The sequence below is a fragment of the Dipodomys spectabilis genome, unplaced genomic scaffold (assembly GCF_019054845.1).
Source record: "Dipodomys spectabilis isolate Male_0828 unplaced genomic scaffold, ASM1905484v1 ptg000112l, whole genome shotgun sequence".
Classification (NCBI taxonomy): Eukaryota; Metazoa; Chordata; class Mammalia; order Rodentia; family Heteromyidae; genus Dipodomys; species Dipodomys spectabilis.
Genome location: NW_024870789.1, coordinates 2,215,366 through 2,233,862, shown reverse-complemented (window position 1 = coordinate 2,233,862; position 18,497 = coordinate 2,215,366). Strand labels below are relative to the sequence as shown.

General features: G+C 55.0%; 2 protein-coding genes across 4 annotated transcripts in view; both read right to left on the bottom strand.

Moving 5' to 3' along the window:
• Positions 1 to 1,849, bottom strand: part of Rabgef1 (RAB guanine nucleotide exchange factor 1) — a 39,487-nt gene extending 37,638 nt beyond the window's left edge. For 2 of the 3 annotated variants that reach the window (XM_042688072.1, XM_042688075.1), the window contains exon 1: positions 1,776 to 1,849. The gene's annotated coding sequence lies outside the window, so the exon portion shown is untranslated. The remainder of the gene's footprint in view (positions 1 to 1,775) is intronic. The other variant, XM_042688073.1, reaches the window with a different exon arrangement.
• Positions 1,850 to 9,133: 7,284 nt separating this feature from the next.
• Kctd7 (potassium channel tetramerization domain containing 7) lies at positions 9,134 to 17,405 on the bottom strand. Its single transcript, XM_042688076.1, has 4 exons — positions 17,121 to 17,405; positions 14,517 to 14,686; positions 11,230 to 11,408; positions 9,134 to 10,823 (listed from the first exon to the last, which is right to left on the bottom strand). Exons 1-4 carry the CDS (start codon positions 17,262 to 17,264, stop codon positions 10,447 to 10,449), a joined length of 870 nt encoding a protein of 289 aa, XP_042544010.1. The 5' UTR covers positions 17,265 to 17,405; the 3' UTR covers positions 9,134 to 10,446.
• Positions 17,406 to 18,497: the final 1,092 nt, after the last annotated feature.

Genomic DNA, 18,497 nt, shown 5'->3' with positions numbered 1-18,497 from the left:
ATCCAAGCCAGGTGCTGGTGGCTCGCACCTGTAATCCTAGGTACTCAGGAAGTTGAGATTTGAGGATCGTGGTTCAAAGTCAGCCGGGGCAGGAAAGTCTGTAAGGCTTTGATCTCCAATAAGCCACCAGAAAACTGGAATTGGTGCTGTGGCTCAAGTGGTAGAAGGCTAACCTTGAGCTGAAGAGCTGAGGGACAGCACCCAGGCCCAGAGTTCGAACCCCACAACCAACAAAAAACAAAAAAGAACTTTATCCAAACATTAAATACAATAATTACTAAATAATATAAAGTCTCCTGTTGTTTCTCAGGTTTATTTAACAATAGTGCAGCTTATTCAAAGCACGACCTTTACATAAATAACAGATAAACTGCTTCTGTGTTTTTCTACAGAGGCCAGCATTCAATAAGACTTCATAGTGTTTGACCTCACCTGTGAAACTCTTGTTCTTATCCTGAAAACTTTATAAATGGACTAAGAAGCCATTTAATAGCATGTGTCACCGGTGCTAGATTACACAAGCATCTACACACTTACACAAAACCACCCGAATGGCAGCTGCAGGCGCTCTAGTAGTGCAGCACTTGCTTCTCCGGGCACTTTCCCTGAGCTCATTTTGCTCAAGGTTAGCACCCTACCTACCAATGGAGCTACAGCACTACTTTTGGTAGCCCGAGCGCGCGCGTGCGTGTGTGTATGTAATTACATGTAAGAGTCTCACAGACTTTCTTACCCTGGCTGGCTTCGAACCGCGATATTCAGCTATCTGATCTCAACTTCCTGAGTAGCTAAGGATTACAGGTGTGAGCCACCGGTGCCTGGCTTAATGCCACTTCTCAACAAATTCACTGCTGGTATAACCAAATCTTCCCACACCTCCAGCAAATGTTCTTAGCCTATCAATCTTAATCAGGACTTTAAAAAAATGTATTATTTTAAGCAGTTGTACAACGAGGCTTCAATTCAACAAGTCAATGCATCTTGATCAATGTCGCCCCTTAGGGCTTTTTTTTAAAAGGCAATTTGGATTTACAGGGTTTACTACAAAAAAAAAAATGGGGAAAAACCAAAATCTACTCCCCATTTGAACTTGCCCTGGTAAAACTTCATGTCCCGTGTCAAAGGCAATACGGGCCGACCAATATACATCCACGGGCACATTTTCAAACCACGGCCACTGGTGACACCGGTGACCAGCTCTGAGCCACCCCCAGAGAACCACGACTCCGTCTCTGCCGCACTTCTGCGAGGGGCACTGCCGAGTGTCCTCCAGACGGCTCAGCTCGCCAGCGGACTTCTGCCGACTCAGCCACGACGGCCCCGAGTCGCCCGCCTCCGCAGGGGCCCGGGGCCCGCCCGGCCGCCTCCCGCCGCCAACAGCGCCCTCGGCCTCCGCGGGCCTCGGCGGAGCGACTCGACGGCGCCGGGAAACTTGCGCGCCCGCCGGGACGTACGGACCCAGCACAACTCGTCTACAAGTACCAAGGCCCCGAGGAAACAAGGGTCCCGAGGAGACCGCGGCCCCGATGAGACGAAGGTCCCAGGGAGACGCGGGCCCCGGGGAGACCCCGGCCCCGGAAAGACGCCGGCCCAGAGGAGACGCTCGGACAACGGCCGCCCGGGCGGCAGGAGGCGCCGCCGCGTACCGGGCCGTTCGGGGGAACGGGCGGACCCACACCCAGCACTCCGCACCCGAGACGTTCCTGCCCCGCTCCCGGGGTAAGAGCCTGCCCTCGGCCCCCGGCCCCCGGCCCCCGGCCCCTCTCGCCCCGAACCTGGCCGCCGCTTCACCGGGGTCCGGACCGCCGCTCTCACGGCGTCGCTCGAGTAGCTGTGGTGTCTCCAGTCCCCGCCCCCCCCTCGCGCCCCGCCTCCGCCCCACCCCCGGCGCGCGCAGATACGTCACGCATCGCGTCGCGCACGCATTGCGTCACTTCCGGCACTGGACAGCTTGAGGACGGACGCCGAGGTGGGGTGAGGTGGAGTGAAGGAAGCCCAGACGCCCGCGGGGCCGGGAACGAGGACCTCCCTCGAGGATGCCGGGCGACGCGCCGGTAACACGCGCTTCCCGGTCTTCCCCGCTTCCGGTTCCGGCGCGCGGGAGCTCGACGCGACCCTCCGCGGGGCTCACGGGGCGTGCGCGGCGCAGTTAGCCGCGGGGAGGCTCGGCCCGGCCTTGCCCGGCCTCAGGAGGCCCCGCGCTGGAGGCAGAGGAACTTAATGGTGTTGAGACCCCCGAAAGCGCACGCGCGAGTGGGGCTGGATAAATTAGAGAATGAGGCCGTCTCTGGCATAATAAAGATTGTAGAATAAAGAAAGATAAGAGACCACTCAGCCCTGCGCCGGAGGCCTTACGCCCTGTAATCCGAACTACTCAGGAGGCTGGAAGTGAGGATCGCGGTTCGAAGCCAACCAGGACTGGAAAGTCCGTGGGATTCTTGTCCGATTAACCACCAGAAAACCGGAAGTGGAGATGTGGCTCAAATGCTAGAGAGGTAGCCTTACTGCAAAAGCAGTTCAGGACCAGCACTCAAGCTCTGGGCTCGAACCCCAAGACAGGTGCGTACACACACACATGATGGAGCCCGTTAGGCTGCCTGGTGAATAACTGGGCAAGAGTTTTGTAGGCATGTGGACCAGAGTGAGTTGGGAAGGGCAACTATAAGACATCAAAAAGGGAGCTGGGAAGGTGGCTCAGTGGTAGAGTGCTTGCCTTGCATGCATGAGGCCCTGGGTTCGATTCCTCAGTACCACATAAGCAGAAAAAGCCAGATGGGGCTCTATGGCTCAAGTGGTAGAGGGGCAGCCTTGAGTTGAAGAGCTGAGGGACTGTGCCCAGGCCCAGAATTCAGGCCCCAAAACCGACAAATAAAACATCAAGAAGGAAAGGTGTGAGGGCTCACAGAGGCTGAGGTAGGAGGATTGAAAGCTCAAGGCTAAACAGGGAAACCCTGTCAGTAACAAAGCAAGTGAGGGGCCCAGCCCAAAGTCAACATGGAAAGAAACTAGTCAACATGCAAACACTGTGCGGTCTGACTCCATGTAACAAGAGGTGTCGGCCAGAGGCCCAACTCTAGGAGTTACAACAAGACAGGTCCAGCCCAGCAAGATGCAGTTAAAGAGATGAGTAGTGCTGGGCGTCGGTAATCCTAGCTATTCAGGAGGCTGAGATCTGAGGATCGAGGTTCAAAGCCAGCATGAGGAAAGTCTGTGAAACTCTTATCTCCATTAAACCACCAGAAAACCGGAAGTGGCACTGTAACTCAAGTGGTAGAGCACTACCTTGAGCTGAAGATTTGAGGGACAGCGCTCAGGCCCAGAGTTCAAGCCCCATGACTGACAAAAAAAAAAAGATGAACAGTGATGAAGAGCAGAGAAAGGAGATTGACTAATACTGGTCGGGGAAAGCGGTTTGGGGAAGACCGTATTGCTTGAGGGGATCATCCATTCCCATGATGATCCATCCATCCTGTGGCAAGTGCTCACATCCTGGGGTGATCTTTCTTTCTGTTTCTAATTGAAGGTGACTGCAGGTTTAGGACAATGAATGGAGACATTCAGGCTTTTGGGGGTCATCTGAAACAAGACAATGTAAGAGCTGACCACCCAGTGTCTTAGTTGTTCTTTTCTGTGTCTACAGCCTTAAAGGGGGTGAGATAGGCTAGGCATCCTCAGATTTTACACACACCAGGTAAGGAATACAATGAAGACAGATGCACATATTCTGTTGTACTTTTTTCCCCCCTCCACTCCTGGGGCTTGAGACCTCTGGGCCTAGACACTGTCCCTGAGCTCTTCAGCTCAAGGCAAGCGCTCTACTACTTGAGTCACAACAACACTATCAGTTTTCTGGTGGTTTATTGGAGATAAGAGTCTGATGGATTTTCCCACCCAGTCTGGCTTTGAACCACAATACTCAACATCTCAGCCTCCTGAGTAGCTAGGATTACAGGCATGAGCTCCCGACGCCCTCCCCAAATACTTTTTTGATCCACTCAAAAGCAGAAACATGTTCCTAATTCATCTGTAATTCATGTAAGACACTGGCCACCTCAGTACTGTAGTGACTGGACTGTCAGCTGCTGTCCCTCTTGTGTTTTTCATGTCTGAATCTCCACATGCCTTGTCTCCATCCCTCTTCCCTGTCCATTGGCTTCCTTTCCTTTCTCCCTGTTCCTTTTCTTTGGCTGAACACTAGTGGGCTAGGGAATAGGGAAGAAAGGTAAGAGAAAATCCCATTAGAGAAGGTAATTTAGGAGTAAATGGAGAATCCATGAGCCAGACCTTTTTCCTATGATCCACTAGATATTAGGAAAATGTAATCTATACTGTGTTTTTCAGGAGTAAACTTTGCAAATAGTGTTAGCTTCAAAGAGATTTTCCTTTGTAGACTTCCCCCACAGAGGAAAGCGTGATCACATTGGTGCGGTGTTGAAGTGGTTACCCAGTCACTCTTCAGAAAGGCTGTTAACTCAAAAGGCTCGCTGTCGCATGGTTTCCTGTTAAGAGACTGCAGAAAATAAGCTGTTGCCTGACATGGTGACACATGTTACAATCCCAGCACTTGGAAGTTGAGGCAGAAGAAGTCATGAGTTCAAGACAAGCCTGGGATTTCAAGGCCAGCTGGGACTATTATAACAAGATTGTCTCAAACAAAAAAAAGTTACAGGCAGTTGGGCTGGGAAGGTGGCTCAGTGGTAGAGCGCTTGCCTTGCATGCCTGAGGCCCTGGGTTCGATTCCTCAGCACCACATAAGCAAAAAGAAAAAAGCCGGAAGTGGCGCTGTGGCTCAAGTGGTAGAGCGCTAGCCTTAAGCTGAAGAGCTGAGGGACAGTGCCCAGGCCCAGAGTTCAGGCCCCACGACTGGACCCAAAAAAAAAGTTACAGGCAGTTATGGTTGGACAGTTTCTGTATCAGATCCCAACAAACCAGATTAAAAAGTCCTATATTGGGGGTGAACTGGATCAAAGCTCATTATGTGCACAGAAATATCAAAACCCCCCCTTTGTATAATTTATACTAATAAAAAAAAAAACTTGGCTGGGATGCAGAAGTGAAAGGTGGGAATGATTCAGGTTAGGTAAGGACACAGATCAGGAAAGAACATTAGGCTGGAGGGAAGAGAGTCTGAACTGGCCACCAAAACCACACCCATATGCCTGGGGAGAGGAGAATCAGTCACATCCCAGAGACAGGCCCAATGATGCCTGCTGTCCATTCCTTTCTCTGTGGCAGCCAGGTCAGCGGCCACTTTAGGTCCTAGGCAGGGGGCTGGAGTCTCCTGTCTCACACCAGGCAGAAAGCCCTTTCATTCACACTTCCAGTGCACGTGGTTTCCAGGATTTCTCCTGCCAACTTCTTTGTTTACAAAGTGGGCCTACTGAGCTGGGAAGGTGGCTCAGTGGTAGAGTGCTTGCCTTCCATGCATGAGGCCCTGGGTTCGATTCCCCAGCACCACATAAGCAAAAAGAAAAAACGCCGGAAGTGGCGCTGTGGCTCAAGTGGTAGAGCGCTAGCCTTGAGCTGAAGAGCTGAGAGACAGCGCCCAGGCCCAGAGTTCAGGCCCCACGACTGGACCCAAAAAAAAAAAAAAGAAAGTGGGGCTACTCCTCCTGTCTCCTGGCACAGAGCAGGCCACATCTGTAATCAAAGCTGCCATGTTGTTTGTTGTTCCTGCAGTTTTCTCCGAATGTACACAGCAGCCAGCTCAGAAGCGACCGAGGCCTACCCTTGATCCCCTGTAGATGGCAGCTTACATACATGGTGCTGTTTCTACTAAGGCCCAGACTCATGGGTGCAGAATGAAAGGGATGGTTTGGTTGCTTGGGCCATGACACTATGCTCTACTAGCTTAATGGTATTGTTCCACTTCTGCCAGAGGACATAATGACTCCACTGAAATGGAAACTTAAGAGGGATGAGTACCCTCTTAGCAATACAGGAAGTTACTAGATTGGCTGGGGTACCTGCTACATACAACAGAGCTATGGAAGGAAGTGCCTGGAATACCACAGTGTTTGAGATGGCCAGCAGACATGTAGGTGGCAATGTCTTACAGGTGCTAGGATATATAGTCTAAGCTAAGGGGCTAGAAAGTGTAAACATGGAATTAGTCTATGTGTGGGTGTGCGTGCACATGCGCACTCACCAGGTATCGGCCCCAAATCGCCAGTCACTTACTCCGAAATAGACTTTGTTGTCCTTGCCAGCGGACACTCCGCTTGGTCAGCAGGGGCGCTGGAGAGCGGCGGGAGGCAGGCCGGTACTCTCCTTTGAGGTGGTGGGCACAGCAGTCGGCCTCAGCTCCCGCCTTCCCACACAGCCCTGGGCTGCACCCTCACACTCGCATCGGTAACTGCGCCGCAGCCCCGCGCCCCGTGGCCCGGCTTCTCTAACAAGGAAGGCTCTCAGCTGTGTGGGAGAAGGGGCGAGGCCAGGGGCCCCCGGAGGTCCAGGCACACAGCCTCCAGCGCGGGCTGCACTTGACGGCAGACGCAGCACAGGTCTTAGGAAGGGGCGGCCCCAGCCTTTGTCTTGGAAGCCACCGGAGGCTTCGGGCGCCACCTCTGCGCCCACCGCGTGCCAGGGACTTCTTTCAGAGCGCACGGGCCTCCCATCCAGACCAGCCCCCTGATGCGGAGGGGCATCAGGCTGAGACGCTGCACACTAGGCAACAGCTGACCGTGCTGCACCGCGGGTCCTCTTCCCCGCGGGGGCCTCCTGCCAGCACGGGGCGCCTGGCCCAGGCTCTTCCTCCTAGTGTCACCCAATCAGCACGCTTTGCAAACATGGTTTCCTGGTCTTCCAGTAGTGGCTCAGAAGAGAAAGACCCCACCACGCATGAGCCCAGGGAAGGGATAGAAAGTTCCAGAGCACAGCCAGCTTTCCATGGCTGGCTGCTCCAGGCCCTGTGGACAGAGGTGGGTGAAACGGCCACTGGGCAGGATTGTGTCTCCATCTTTTCCGTTACTGCTGGGTTTTGCACTGAGTTGGATTAGGGTCCATGTCCCTGCAGCAGCAAGCTCGGTCCCAAGAAGATACAGCAGGGCAGCCACAGCCCCTTGCCTTTCCAGAGTCTACAGTGCCTGTTCAGATGACATATTTACAGCCCTGTGCCCTCAATTCTTTGAACATACACCCTCTCCACCACTGCCATCCATCCCTCTCCAACACATAAGCCTGGCCACTCACTGCTGGGCAGAGCCCAGACAGAGGGACCTCCACAGAGATGACCTCCACAGGGGACCTCCACAAAGATGATTCTGTAGCCAGGCGATGTCGGTTCACATCTGTAATCCTAGCTACTCCAAAGGCTGAGATCCGAAGATCGTAGTTCAGAGCCAGCCGGGGCAGGAAAGTCTGTGAGACTCTGATCTCCAATAAACCACCAGAAAACTGGAAGTGGTGCAGTGGCTCAAGTGGTAGAATGCTCGCCTAAAGCTGAAGAGCTCAGGGACAACACCTAGGCTCAGAATTCAGGATCCACACTGACCAAAGAAAAAGATGGTCCTGTAGAGGACCACCACATCCACATCGGATAGCACATTTTAGCCGCTTCCTGGAGTTTTTGCCACAGAAGGGCCAACAGGCCACAAACTTACGACCATGTGCATGGGGCTTGAACTTAGGGCCTGGGCACTGCCCCTGGGATTCTTTTGCTCAAGGCTAGCACTCTACCACTTGAGTCATAACACTACCTCTGGCTTTTTCTGTTTATGTGGTACTGAGGAATTGAACCCAGGACTTCATGCATACTAAGCAAGCACTCTACCACTAAGCCACATTCCCAGCCCTTTGTGCAAGTTTTAGATAGTGGAGAGGGTTGAAGACTAAGAGGCTGGTGGTGAATATCACATGATGCATGTAGTACTGCAGACAGAGCCCAGGGCCTCCTACAAGTACTTTACCACTGGGACCCACTCCACCCAGGAATCAGGACTTCACCAAACACACACATATTCAGTACAAAGTGAAGTTCCCATTGCCATGAAGAAGGAGGAAAGTTGCTGGGTTAAAAGCTTTTTAAAAAAGAAAACCCATGAATATATTTATGTATTTATTTATTGGGGTAGTATACAATATTGAACTCTGGGCCTCGTGCTTGCCAGAAAAGCACTCTACCAACTTAACCACACCACACCCCTTTTGCTTTATTTTCCAGACAGGGTCTTGCGTTTTTTGCCATGGCTGGCCTGTAAGCACAATCTGTCTACTTACTCTGCTCATGTGACTACGATTATAGATGTGAGCCACTACACCTGGCTTTCTCTTTTAGATAGGCCCTAACACTTTGCCTGGACTGCCTCAAACAACAATCCTCCTATTTCTACCTTCCTAGTAGTTGGGATTGTAGATATGGGCTACTATGTTCAGCCTTAGAAATGTACAGACTTTCTACAAGAGAATTCAGTACAAGGTCTGATCCACCCTTAAACTTGAGTAAAACATAAAGAAAAAAAAAAGAATAGAAGGGATGAAAAAGGAAGGGGAGAGGGGAGAAAAAAAGGAAGAAGAGACAAGGAAAAAGGAGGTGAGGGAAAGAAAGCACTCTAAGCCAGCTGCCAGTGTCCCCTCTGCCTGCCCTAGTGACCCAGGGCCTCCTCTCCTCACAAATCATGAGGGCAACTCAGAGGACCAGCAAAGCAGGAGCATCTTCAGTAAGAGAAAGAGACACAGGAATAGCAGCCAACCTAGCATCTTTGTAACTCCAAGCAGGACTCCAGTTTCTCCCTGTGTTTCCTGGGTGAGCTCTGACTTGCCAGGTGCTGAATGGTTTGGTGACAAGAGTGGCAAGAAGGCCAAGGCTAGATTATAGAAACACCTAGTCACCTGCTGTCCGTACATACATTAAGCTGCAAGTAGCGTCAACCACAGCAAGTGAAACTCACGCCTCGCTACTCAGGAGGCTGAGATCTTAGGATCACAGTTCAAAGCCAGCCCAAGCAGGAAAGTCCGTGAGACTCTTTAATAAAACTCAGAAAACCAGAAGTGGCACTGTGGCTCAAGTGGTAGAGCACTAGCCTTGAGCTGAAGAGCTGAAGGACAGCACCCAGGCCCAGAGTTCAAGCCCCATGACTGACAAAAAGAAAAAGAAAAGAAAAGAACAAGCCAAGAGTCATGGGATAGGGCTGGGTGTGGTGGCATACCCCTGAAATCAGAGCTACTCAGGAGGCAGAGGCAGAAGGATCAATAGTTCAAGGCCAATCTGGGTGACATTAATGAGATTCTACCTTATGAACAACTAAAGCAAAGGGGAAGGAGCTTGGCTCAGTTGGCATAACACTTGTCTGCATGTATGGGACCCTGGGTTCAATCCCCAGCACCATTATAAAAAAAAAAGAAAGAAAAAGAAAGTCACGGTGTTACATGCCAAGTAGAGTCATGGGCCCCAGAAGAGAGAGCAGCATTTGTTTATGAGAACCACACTGAGAGGAGAGAACACGGAGGGCAGGCCTTCGCTGAGACCATCCCCACCCATGTTCTCCTACATAAGAGTGAAACAGGGGCGCAGAGTTACAGCCCCTCACATAACAAATGTCCAGGCCCATCTCCAGCCCTGGGGGAACATTCTCTTCTTCAAGAGGTGCTGTCTTCCACCCTTCCTTCCTCCACATTGCCTGACTGTCCCTTAGACCAAGTCACCTGTTTTACAGATAGAAAATCTCTCTTCAACAGCTGGGGTGTTGCACTGTGCTGAAGCATGCCACTCCCCTCCACAGGCTGAGCAGTCCAGAATGTGGCCAGCAGGAGCACATGGCCGCCACAGTCATCCCCACTGCAGCCTGGGACTCACAGGCAGGGGCTCTGCCACTTTCTTTCTGCAGCCGGGGCTCCCACCAGCCCTGCCTCTCCTTCCCCAAATGGGAACACTCCTTGCAGAGCAGGGATCGCTCAGTGTCACACTTCAGGTGGCAGGAGCCCCAGGTGTCTTGTCGCTCATCTTCAGGGATCATAGCAGCTGGGAGAAGGTGGGGTGGCTGGTGGAAGGCAGGAGCCCAGGCCCTGAGGCAGGGCTGTAAACATGGTAGTTTTCTAAGGCCAGACTGGTACGGGGCTCTGCAACCCAGGTTGAGTCTCCAGAGAGTGGTGAGGGACCCGGGCTGGGGAGAGGGCCTTTCTGCATCCTTAGACAACTGAGGGACTGCTCTTTGGGAGGAGGAGTACACTGGGAGGAAAATGTGCTCTTCTTCAGCAGGGCAAACACCTTGTGCTCCACAAAGCACAAAGGGATGCCTAAACAGGGCACTGTCAGCAACGAGGCTCTAACATGGGAAGACATTCTTGAAAGGTGGAGCAGGTAACAAACACTCACTGGTCCCCTGTGCCCATGAGGGCTGCTGAGCCTCAGCACACACCGAGGGCCGAGGGCCGACCGCAGCTGCATCTGTCCCTTGGAGCAGAGCCTCCGGCCGTGTCATCACCCAGGAGGGTGCAGGCCCCAGCTACTCACCACCAGGTGATCTTGAACTCGTAGATGGGGCGCTTGCAGTAGTAGTGGTTGACCAGATGCTTGTCACACACACCGATGCACTGGTGGTGCACCGTGAGACCCTGTGCCGACAGGTCGGTGACCAGGCAGTGCAGCAGGTCGTAGACATCAGCCACAGCCTCCCAGGGCCCAAAGGACACGTCCACCTCACAGTGGTGCTCCAGTAGCTGCCGGTCGCTGTCGCCACGCTCAAAGCGCAGGGAGCTGAGGAGTGGGCATTCGTACGGGGTGACCGGCATCTCCTCCTTGAAGACACAGACCTTGAGCTTGGCAAAGCGGGCCTTGCGCTGCACGGCACGCAGCCGGGCGATCTCCACAATCCGCTCCAGGTGCTCTGTGGGGTGAGCACAGCACCCATCATCGGGCAGGGGCGGCACGGGCAGGAGGGAGAGTCCAATTGCACGAGCAGGGGCTCTAGCAGGGGCCTGGCCTCCCACCCCACAGCCACAGGACAAGGCCCAGCTCCCCCGACCCCCCAGAGTGAAGCCCCTCCCACCCTCCACCCCAAGACAAAGACCCCACACACCCCAGGAGACTCCACACCCCACTCCCCAGAACAAGGCCTCCCCACCCCATACCCAGGATGAGGCCCTTGGCTCCACAACCTCAGGACTAGGCCCACCCCATCCCACATTCCACACCCCAGGACCAGGCTGGCCGTTTGAAAGCAGCCTGCAGGCACTGTCCCCCAGAATGCTTGGAGCCACCTTGGGAGGCCAGGCCCCAGCCACAACCCTCACCTTTGTAGTAGGGCATGAGCCCCAGAAAGGCCTGGCGCACCTTCTCGCCCTTCAGCGGCTGCATGTCCTCCAGCTGCTCCAGGAGTGGCCCAATGGCATAAAACTGGGCCTCCTTGTGCACTGCCCGCACGCGCTCCCGTGGAGGCAGATCCCCCGAGCGCAGGAAGTTCAGCACATCTCTGAGCAAGAGGAAAGAGACATGAGGATTGGACAGTCCTGCAGCCAGCACTAAGAGGACTCAGCACAGTACCAGCATCCCCACCAGCACCAAGAGGACACATCCCCTTGGTCCCCATGTCCCTCCCACTGCAGGACAGCACAAGAACAATGAACTACCTCCCTGTGAGGGAATCAGACCAGCCAACAGGCTCAGCAGTGCTTAGAAGATCTCTGGTGCACCAGCTGCAGGCAAGCATGCCACCTCAGAGCACACCTCCAGCATCTCCAGCCCCAATGCGTACTTTTTTTTTTTTTTTTTTGGCCAGTCCTGGGGCTTGAACTCAAGGCCTGGGCACTGTCCCTGAGCTTCTTTTGCTTAAGGTTAGCGCTCTATCACTGGAGCCACAGCACCACTTCTGGCTTTTCTGGTAGTTTATTGGAGATAAGAGTCTTACAGACTTTTCTGCCCAGGCTAGCTTCGAACCATGATTCTCAGATCTCAGTTTCTGAGTAGCTAATATGACAGGAGTGAGCTACCGGCACTGGGATGCAGGTTAGTACTCCTAAGTGTATAGGTTGGTTATTTTACAGCAGGAATATATGCACACAGCACCACATGGATTGGGCTCTGGGTGTCTTGCCTCCCGTGTCTCCCCATCCCTACTGATGGGCAGCCACTGCAGCTCCTCCTTTTCCTACAAGTGGGATCACAGAATGTCCTCTCTGTACCCGACTTCCTCCTCTCAGTGAAGGATCTCTGGGTTGCCCCCGCTGGACATGACAGTGTTTGCCTCTGCTGTGGCTTAGCTGCCCTTGACGGTGGGCATCTGGGCTGTGTCCGGTTCAGGGCTATTCTGAGGAGAGCTGCCCTGGCCACTCCCGTCTGGCTCTTCAGCTGTGCTTGCTGGTCACAGGTGGTAGAGGGTTCACAAGATGAGCTGTGGTACTTTCTGCCCCACCAGCAGCACGGAATTGTACACGTCCCATCCTTGCCATTAGTATGACCTGCTGACCCAGCCCACAGCCACACAGGCCAGGCCTCAGCAGAACCTTCAGCCCACCATGCAGCCTGCCCAGGTGGGAAGCCCGTACCGCTGGCATTGCCTGCACGGTGGACACTGGGAAGGGATTGGTGCACCTATTTTATTTAAGAACTTGCACGGGTGAACTGCAGGCCAGGCATGAGTACACGGTAGCCTGCTTTCTGCTACGCCCTGTCCAGCCCTCTGCTCTGTAGTTCTGCAGCTCCGCCCCCAGACACAGGCACCACTAGTCCGGAATGAATCCAAGTCACCCATTCTGTGTGTCCTCTGGGGCCTCTTCAGCAAGCACCCATGAGCTCTGCAAGACAGTGCAAGGACCAGGAAGAGCACTATGGGTGCTGCCAATGGGGGTCAGCCTCTTCCTCCCAAGCAGCCTGGAAACAAGAACTTTTTATAGTTCCACAACAATGTGACACTTGCTTTCTCACTCCCAGAGGCAGCAGATGCCCTCACCTCCAAAAACCCCACATGCTGCTGTTAGTATTCTCCCCACCTCTAGTCCTCAGCTCTACCCAGACCTGAGTTCCTCCCTGCCCTAAAGTTCCCACCATACAGCTGGCCACTCCCTCCCTCTGCCCAGACCTACCTGCACACACACCTACCTCACTACCTCCCCCAGACCTTCTTGCCACTTGGATAGGGGCAGACACCATGTGTTCCCTCTCCCAGGAGATATGGCCCCTCTAATAATAAACCTTATAATAATCTTTCTCCTGTGCCTGCTTGCCTCCACGTGGTCCCCTGGGATGGTCATGAAGGATTATTACAGCTGCAAAGTCAGTTCACTGGCCAGAGGCTCCTTCCTAAGGACAAAGACCACCCTCCTCGCAGGGGCAACTGAGACACGCCAGTGGGAGCTCTGCCTCCCTGTACCTGCGGTTCAAGCTCAAGGACTATGTCAATTCTTTTTTTTTTTTTTGCCAGTCGTGGGGCCTGAACTCTGGGCCTGGGCGCTGTCCCTCAGCTCTTCAGCTCAAGGCTAGCGCTCTACCACTTGAGTCACAGTGCCACTTCTGGCTTTTTCTGCTTATGTGGTGCTGAGGAATCGAACCCAGGGCCTCATGCATGCAAGGCAAGCACTCTACCACTGAGCTACCTTCCCAGTCCGACCATGTCGATTCTTAAGTCGTCTCCAGAGTTAAACTGAAATTCAGAGAATTCCAGCCTCTCGGAAGGGTGACCTGACTAGGGTCCCGCTGCAGCCCTCAAGTCTCATAGACAGCACACAGGGGGCTGTAACCATTTCTCAGGAACCTGAGACTTAGTTACAGTGTTCATGGATACAGCCTTTTTCTAGATTGTGTTTTTTTTTTACATGTTTTAGTGTTAAAATTACAGTGATGACAAATTTATTTGGCAAAATTAAGGCAACCCTTTGTTAGCCTTTCCTTCATCTTTTTTTTTTTTTTTGGGAGGGGGGGCCCGGTTGTGGAGCCTGAACTCTGGGCCTGGGCGCTGTCCCTCAGCTCTTCAGCTCAAGGCTAGCGCTCTACCACTTGAGCCACAGCGCCACTTCTGGCTTTTTCTGCTTATGTGGTGCTGAGGAATAGAACCCAGGGCCTCATGCATGCAAGGCAAGCGCTCTACCACTGAGCCACCTTCCCAGCCCTCCTTCATCTTTTTTGTTTGTTTTTTGTTTTTTCCCTTGAGACAGGGTCTAACTATGTAACCCAGGACTGGCCTTGAACTTGAAATCCTCCTGTCCCATCTCCTGATTTACTGAGATTAAAGGTGTGTGCCACAATGCCTGGCTTGAAGAAGCTTCATGCCTAGCAAGAAGCTGGAGGCCTGCTTTGTACCTGGTGGGGGGGGGCTCCCCTCCAGGAGTGGCCCTTCCCTGCCTGCAAGTTCTCTCCATGCGCTGCTGAATCTGAGACCTCAGAAGGCCCAGCGCATCCCGTTGGGCTTGGTGGCGTGTGCCCTGGAGTTCCCCAACTGTCCTTGTTTCCTTCAGCAAAGCAGGTTATAAGTGCACTGGTTAAATACCGTCAATACATAACCTCCTCTGGTACTAGGGACGATGCTAGAGCTCCAGGCTCAAGGGCAGCCACTCGCCTGCATGGCTGCCGAGTGAAGGATACATACCCAAAGTGTGTGCCGTCACGGTCAATGAAGTAGCGACCCTCTGAATCTGTGGGGATGTAGTGCCGCCCACTGAACATGGCCGCCAACATGGTGTCCTCATAGCGCCGCAGCGTGGACAGGCGCGTGGTGAAGTGGGCCCCTCCAATGTTCAGGGGAACGACCTCAGGAAACTGGAACGGAAGCACAACAGGTCTCAGCCTGCTCCATCCCCCGGCTTGAGCAGTGCCACCCTACACAGTTACCCCAAGCCCTAGCATCCGTCTGAACCCCTCTCCTCTCCTTTTCCCTACACATGCGCATTGCCAGTCCTGCCCGCTCTCCAGACCACTGTGAGCTCAGGCCCTCCATCCGTCTCATCCTCGCAGCAGTCACCACCTCCTCTGGCATCCTGAATTCAGCATCTACAGTCCTGCCTCTCCTGTCTCCTATGCCCCAAATGTCCCCATCCCTCTATCCAGCAAGCAAAATCACCACCCAGTGAGGCAGGTGGTCACTGCACAAAGGCTCTGGGCAGGTGAGTGTCTTTTCCCAGTTCATACCCAGGCCCTGCAGAATCCACAGTAGACAGCCACATCCACTCACTCCAAAGGCCTCTCCCCAGGTCCTCTTGGAAGGTTCACTGCCCAGAGTCACATCCCAGCTCCTCCAGAGTGCCTCTACTACACACCAATCCCCATATGAGTAATTACTGTCTTCTGTCAACTCTTTCTGCTGGGTGCCATACTTCCCATGGGCAGGGAAAGACTTTCTGCCAGTCAGGGGCCTGTGAACTCAGCAGATGTTGGCTGACTGCATCCAGGCAGTCAATCCTCATCCCCTATATTCTGTATTCTCTAAATTCACACCGTTTCTCTCCTGCTTAGTCTGCAGTGATTCATCTCCAACTCAGATAAGGTTGGAGACGCCAAAACTGGATGTAGTCAAGAAAAAGAAAAGATTTTCCCTGGAAGCCAGGCACTGGTGGCTCATTTCTGTAATAGTAGCAACTCAGGAGACTGAGATCTGAGAATTGAGGTTCAGAGCCAGATACCACAGACAAATCTGTAAGAAACTTTCCCCCAAGTAACCAGCAAAAAGCTGGAAGTGGCCGAGCTCCAGCCAAGAGCTCTGAGTTCAAGGCCTAGTACCAGCAAAAAAGATTTGTCCTGGGAAGCTCAAGGCACCTCCTTGAAAGCTCAGCTGGTTTTTTGCCTTCCCTTCTTCTTCCTTTTAATGTCTTCTATTGCTTGTGGTTTCTATGGTTTATAACTGAAAGAAATGTGGCTAGTTGTAACTTTCCCACAAACTTCCTTCAAGTCAACTAAAACTTTAACCCGGTGCATTCTCTTCAAGGTCACTGCCTCTCTCTGGCTCTAGTCTAACTCTTCTATTATCTGCAGCTCCTTTCCCAGCTTCCACATCCTTTGTACAGCAGTCCTTTGTAGGAGCCAAACATATTAAACAGAACCTACCCCATGCCAGGCTTACAGAATGCTTAACAGTGCCTATTCCAAACCTGGCTTACAGAATGCTTAACCAGAACCTACCCCAGATCTGGCTTGCATGAGGAAGGAAGGGAACAAACAGACTTTTCAGTCCTGCCTCTCTTGTCCCTACTTCTATACCAGGACCCTTAACCAATTCCAGCACTGCCAAGGACTCAAGAGCTACATACACTCTGAGCCTCTTAAGAACCTTTTCCAGAGATATTCCATACAACCTTGGGTCTGCTCTATTAGAGAATCCAGGAAGAAAATAAGAAATGGCAAGCAGTCTAGGAGCTCATAGGCAGCAATCTGACTGGCCCGCGGGGCAGCTGGCACTGAGGGCCGGCCTTCAGCCTGAGGCTCTGGGTATTTTCCCTCAAACCACACTGGTCCCCAATGACAGCACAAAAAATAGCATCACTGTGTCTCTATTGGCTTCTTTCCCCAAAGGCATGTCCAGAATTTTGCTTATTTTCACAACTTTCCCAGGAAGTGGGGAGTTCTGGGTTCCCAACATAGCCCCATCCCTGCCGGGAGCCTCGCCTGGCCCAGCCCCCTGGGGCTCTGTCCATCTCCATGCCTCACACCCTCCTGACTCACCATTGCCTTGGGTCTCCTGGGTCAGTGTCTACCTCTTTTCTGGCCTCCCAGACTTGGGGCGCCTCTTTCCCGCCTGAGGGTCATTCAGGAGTTAGGGTCGCAGTGTCACAGGGAAGGATGCACCTCTCAGCATGTGGGCAAGGGAGCTCAGGGTCCCAGGTGGGCGTGGATGCCTCCTCGCACCTGGGACCCCAGGCCCTGAGCCCCTAGGTGGGCGTGGACCCCTCCGCACACCTCCTTGAGGGCTTGGGGAGGACTTGGGGCACCGGGTCAGGGTGGGCGTGGACCCCCTTGGCGCAGCCCAGATGGAGCCCCAGCTCTTGGACTCTGCCAGCAGTTATTGTCCTCTTGAGGTCCGAGGACCCCTCCCACGGCCTCGGACCACACGGGCGGGAAGCGTGGGGGGACCGGGCTGGAGCCAGCAGCCCGGTGAGCGGGCAGGATGCCACAGGGTCCCACGGGGCGGGGCGCACAGCCCGGGCTCGTCCACCAGGTCGGCTCCCCGCACCTGCTCCCGCCCCACCCGACCGGCCGGTACCTCCTGGGGCAGCAGGGGCAGCGCGGGCCCGGCCTGCGTGGCCGTCGGTGTGGCCGGCTCCAGAAAGTCGTCCTCGGCGTCGGAGCTGGACATGGCGCCGTCGGGCGCACGGCTGTCTGGCTCCCGCCCCGTGACTACCACCATCCCTCTGGCTCTGGGCGGTGGGCGCGGCTTCAGGCAGGCGAGGATGGTGGCCCCGGGCTCTAGAGCCGAGCGGCGCCAGGCATGACGCGGCGGGGGACGCCGGGAGCCTGAGCACGCGCGCAGAAGAGGGCGGCGGCTGCTCAGTGCGGACCTCCGCGCCGACTGCGGGCCGCGGGCCTGACCCGGCCGCCTGCGGCCACTGGCAGGGCTCGCCTCAGCCCCGCCCAGATTGGCAGGCGGCTCGCCCAGTTAGCGCCGCTGCGCGCTCCGCCTGCGCCCGGGAAGCCAATGGGAGGTCGCCCGCTGGCCTGCCCCGTTCTGATTGGCTGTCTGGCCAGCGGGCGCGCGCTCTCCATCCATCCCGCTCCTGCGGGTGGGTGGGTGGGTGGGCGGGGGCGCGCTGCGGGGTGGGCCGCGTCCCGTCCCGTGGGGCCGTGGTGCGGGGTGGGCGCCTGGGGAGGAAGAAGTCTCGTGGGGCCGCGGTGCGGGGTGGGCGCCGCGGGAAAGAGCGCGTCCCTCCGGGCCGTGGTGCGGGGTTCCTGAAGGAGCCGAAGTCACTGCGGCCGCGGGTGGAGCTGGCCGCGTTCCCCTTTGCTCTCCTCGTTCAGGGAACAGAGACCCGCGGCCCAGGAGGAGACCGGCCGGCCGTTCCCGTGCGCGGACGCAGCGAGCCCCGGGGCGGGTGCCGACCCGAGACGTTTCCACATCCGTCCCCCAGTTGATCGCCGCCGCGCTGACCGGAGCCCAAGCGAGACCTAGGCTGGGCCGTCGCAGTCCCTCAGAGGCCCCGCAGCCCGGGACACCGCGGGTCACCCCCGCCCGCCCCCGTAATCCTGGCGCTGCGGGTGCGAGGGCCCCGAATGGTGGCCCTCGCGAGGGCGGGCCCGGGCGTTCCCCTCATCTCCTGACCTCACTGGGGACCGTGTGCACGCGCCCGCACCTCCGGTCCTCACTGGGGATCCCCGGGACTCCAGGGCGAGGCCGCGCACTAGAGCATCTGTTATCTGTTAGGCCTGGAGGCGAAAGCGGGTTCGGATCTTTAACTGGACGAGGGGTGGCGGGGACCAGCGCCTTGTTCTCCCCTCAGCAGGTGGGCCTCACCCCTGCGAGCCCCCACAGCATCCAGGAGTCCCAGGGTGGGATGAGACGGCCCGTGTCCATCGCGTTTTCAGGGCCCTGAGCTTTTCTGTGCCAGGCTAGTGCCCTAACACTTGAGCCACAGCTCTACTTCGG

Excerpts from the sequence above, each read along its gene's own strand:
- Kctd7 (XM_042688076.1), bottom strand. The coding sequence starts at position 17,264 with ATGGTGGTAGTCACGGGGCGGGAGCCAGACAGCCGTGCGCCCGACGGC. Across the intron at positions 14,687-17,120 it reads TGCCCCTGCTGCCCCAGGAG|TTTCCTGAGGTCGTTCCCCT; the intron begins GTACCGGCCGGT and ends CTTCCGTTCCAG. Across the intron at positions 10,824-11,229 it reads GCTCATGCCCTACTACAAAG|AGCACCTGGAGCGGATTGTG; the intron begins GTGAGGGTTGTG and ends CTCACCCCACAG.